The sequence below is a fragment of the Eimeria tenella genome, genomic scaffold (genome assembly GCF_000499545.2).
Source record: "Eimeria tenella Houghton genomic scaffold, Eth_scaff4048, whole genome shotgun sequence".
In the NCBI taxonomy this organism is placed as follows: domain Eukaryota; phylum Apicomplexa; class Conoidasida; order Eucoccidiorida; family Eimeriidae; genus Eimeria; species Eimeria tenella.
The window spans coordinates 1-2,535 of NW_013544963.1; the positions used below are offsets into that span (position 1 = coordinate 1).

At 52.3% G+C, this 2,535-nt stretch overlaps 1 protein-coding gene across 1 annotated transcript; it reads right to left on the bottom strand.

Annotated features, from left to right (window-relative positions):
• Window positions 1-34: 34 nt before the first annotated feature.
• ETH_00043735 (uncharacterized protein) lies at window positions 35-2,451 on the bottom strand (the record flags this gene model as incomplete). Its single annotated transcript, XM_013379832.1, has 7 exons — window positions 35-284; window positions 514-754; window positions 1,055-1,115; window positions 1,336-1,465; window positions 1,661-1,747; window positions 2,043-2,099; window positions 2,392-2,451. Coding segments are annotated over 7 exons (886 nt in total), but the record flags the coding sequence as incomplete, so codon positions are not given.
• Between the last annotated feature and the right edge of the window lie 84 nt (window positions 2,452-2,535).

Sequence of the window (2,535 nt, forward strand, 5' to 3'; positions counted from 1 at the left end):
GCAGCAGCAGCAGCAACGCTCCTGCTGCTGCTGCCTGCAGCACTTTCTTCAGCCTTTAGAATGGCAGCAATTGCTCGGTATAGAAATAAGCAAATGGAAGGCAGCAGGGCGGGGAAGGACCTGCTGCCGCCATCGCTGCTGCTGCTGCTGCTGCTGCCGCTGCTGCTGCTGCTGCTGCTGCTGCAGTGCCGCGTTACCTCAGCCAGCGCTTCCAAAGGGCCCACTGCTAAGCAGCAGCAATTCATCAACTCGCAGACGAGGGCAGAGAGCTCATCCGCAGGAAGCTGCAGCAAACCTTAAACCCTAAACACTAAACCCTAAACCCTACACCCTAAACCCTAAACCCTAAACCCTAAACCCTGAACCCTCATTTGCGAATTACAGCCGCAGTGTTCCCACTTTCCAGTTCCTGGAGAGAATTCGAATCTCAAAGCCGCAAGTCCTACACCCTCGTGAAAAAGAAACCCTAAACCCTAAACCCTAAACCCTAAACCCTAAACCCTAAGCCCTCACGGTGGCAGCGAGACCGCCGATGCATCTTGCTGCTTTTCTTGCTGTTATAGGTCTGGTGCTGAGGAGCTGCCGGAGGTTTAGAAACAGCTCCTTGTCTGCTGCTGCTACTGCTGCTGTTGCTGCTGCTGCTACTGCTGCTGCATCTTCTGCTGCTGCTTCTTTGCTGCTCAAAATGTCCCCCAAGATGTCCAAACTATCATGGCGGACAAATTCGTTGGAGCTGCGGATTCCCTCGACCAGCCTGCAGCAAACCCTAAACCCTAAACCCTAAACCCTAAACCCTAAACCCTAAACCCTAGACCCTGAACCCCAAACCCTAAACCCTAGACCCTAAACCCTAGACCCCATACCGTAGAGTGCAGGCGCGACACAGGCGCATCTAGGCGGCCGCAAGTGCAGCTACAAACCCTAAACCCTAAACCCTCAACTCAAAACCCTCAAAAGAGGTTTGTGAGGTCGGCGTGGCGATACGCCCATGCTTGCCTCTCGGGGTTTAGAATCTAGGGTTTAGGGTTTAGGGTTTAGGGTTTGGAGTGCGCACGGGGTCATCAGCACGGAGACAACGGGAGACGAAATCGAAGGAGGCAGCTCCAACATCAAGCCTGCAGCACAAACCCTAAACCCTAAGCCCTAAACCCTAAACCCTGAACCCTTGATTATCGCAGTGGTTTACGTCTCGGCCTCTAAACCTCCGTTTGAGGGTTTCGGACGTCTAGGGTTTGCCGCAGAGGCTCAGGCTTTTAGTACCCGGAGGCGTGCCGCTCAGCAGCTAGGGTTTAGGGTTTAGGGCTTAGGGTTTAGGGCTTAGGGTTTAGGGTTTACTGCGAAGGCAAGTGGAGTGAATGTGGCGAAAACTTGAAGAAGAGTCTTTTACTTTATTTCCCAAAAATAAAAAAATGGAATTTAAACATCCTGGAGAGAAACTGCTCAAGAGGCTCCGCAAACACCGAACCTGCGCCAAACCCTAAACCCTAAACCCTAAACCCTAAACCCTAAACCCTACAGCGTGATGCTCTGGGCGTCGCTCTGGAAGTACGCGGCAGAAGGCTTGGGGGACAAACAATCGGCGAGACAGAACCCCAAACCCCAAACCCTAAATCCTAAATCCTAAACCCTAAACCCTAAACCCTAAACCCTAAACACTCACCGCGTTGGCCTGCACGTCTATTGAATTGTCTTCCAGCTGCTGCAAGAAAGCAGTTGCAGCGCGGCCTTCCCAAGCAGCGCCAATACCCTGAACTCCGCAAGCCCTAAACCCTAAACCCTAAACCCTAAACCCCCGCTCTTTGCATTTTGATTGAGCTCTGTGTCTGGGGAGGGCGCCTAAGCCCTAAACCCTAAACCCTAAACCCTAAACCCCCAAAGCAACACTGAATCGCAGACGGTGAGGCCCAGGGACTCTGATATAAACCCTAAACCCTAGAAGACACAACCTGGATGCTAGGTTCGAAACCGTAAAACCCAAACCCTAAACCCTACACCCTAAATCCCAAACCCTAAACCCTAAACCCTAAACCCTAAACACTTGCCTGAGGATTGTTAATCATAGCTTCCGCCAAGTCAGACGCCGCCATGAGTCGTTTGTCCTTAGCAGCACAGACCTCAAACCCTAAACTCTAAACCCTAAACCCTAAACCCTAAACCCTAAGCTCCAAAACCCTAAATGGGGAAGTCTATCAGATACGCACAGTCGCAACAGCGAAGGTGTCTGTTGTGTTTGGTGCTGCTTCTCTTGCTGCTCCTGCTGCTACCCCTGAAGCAGCAGCAAGTCCAGCAGGAGCAATAGCAGCAGCAACAGCTGCAGCAGCGGAAGAAGCAGCAGCAGCAGCAGAACAACAGCAGCAGCAGAACAACAGCAGCAGCAGCAGCATGTCGTACCAGATCAATATCCTCCATCTGCTGCAGCAGATGGGGCACGCTGGAATTCCGCGCCGCCATTGCTGCTGCTCTTGCTGCTGCTGTTGTTGTTGTTGTTGTTGTTGTTGTTGTTGTTGCTCCCTCTACTGCTGCTGCTGCTGGCGA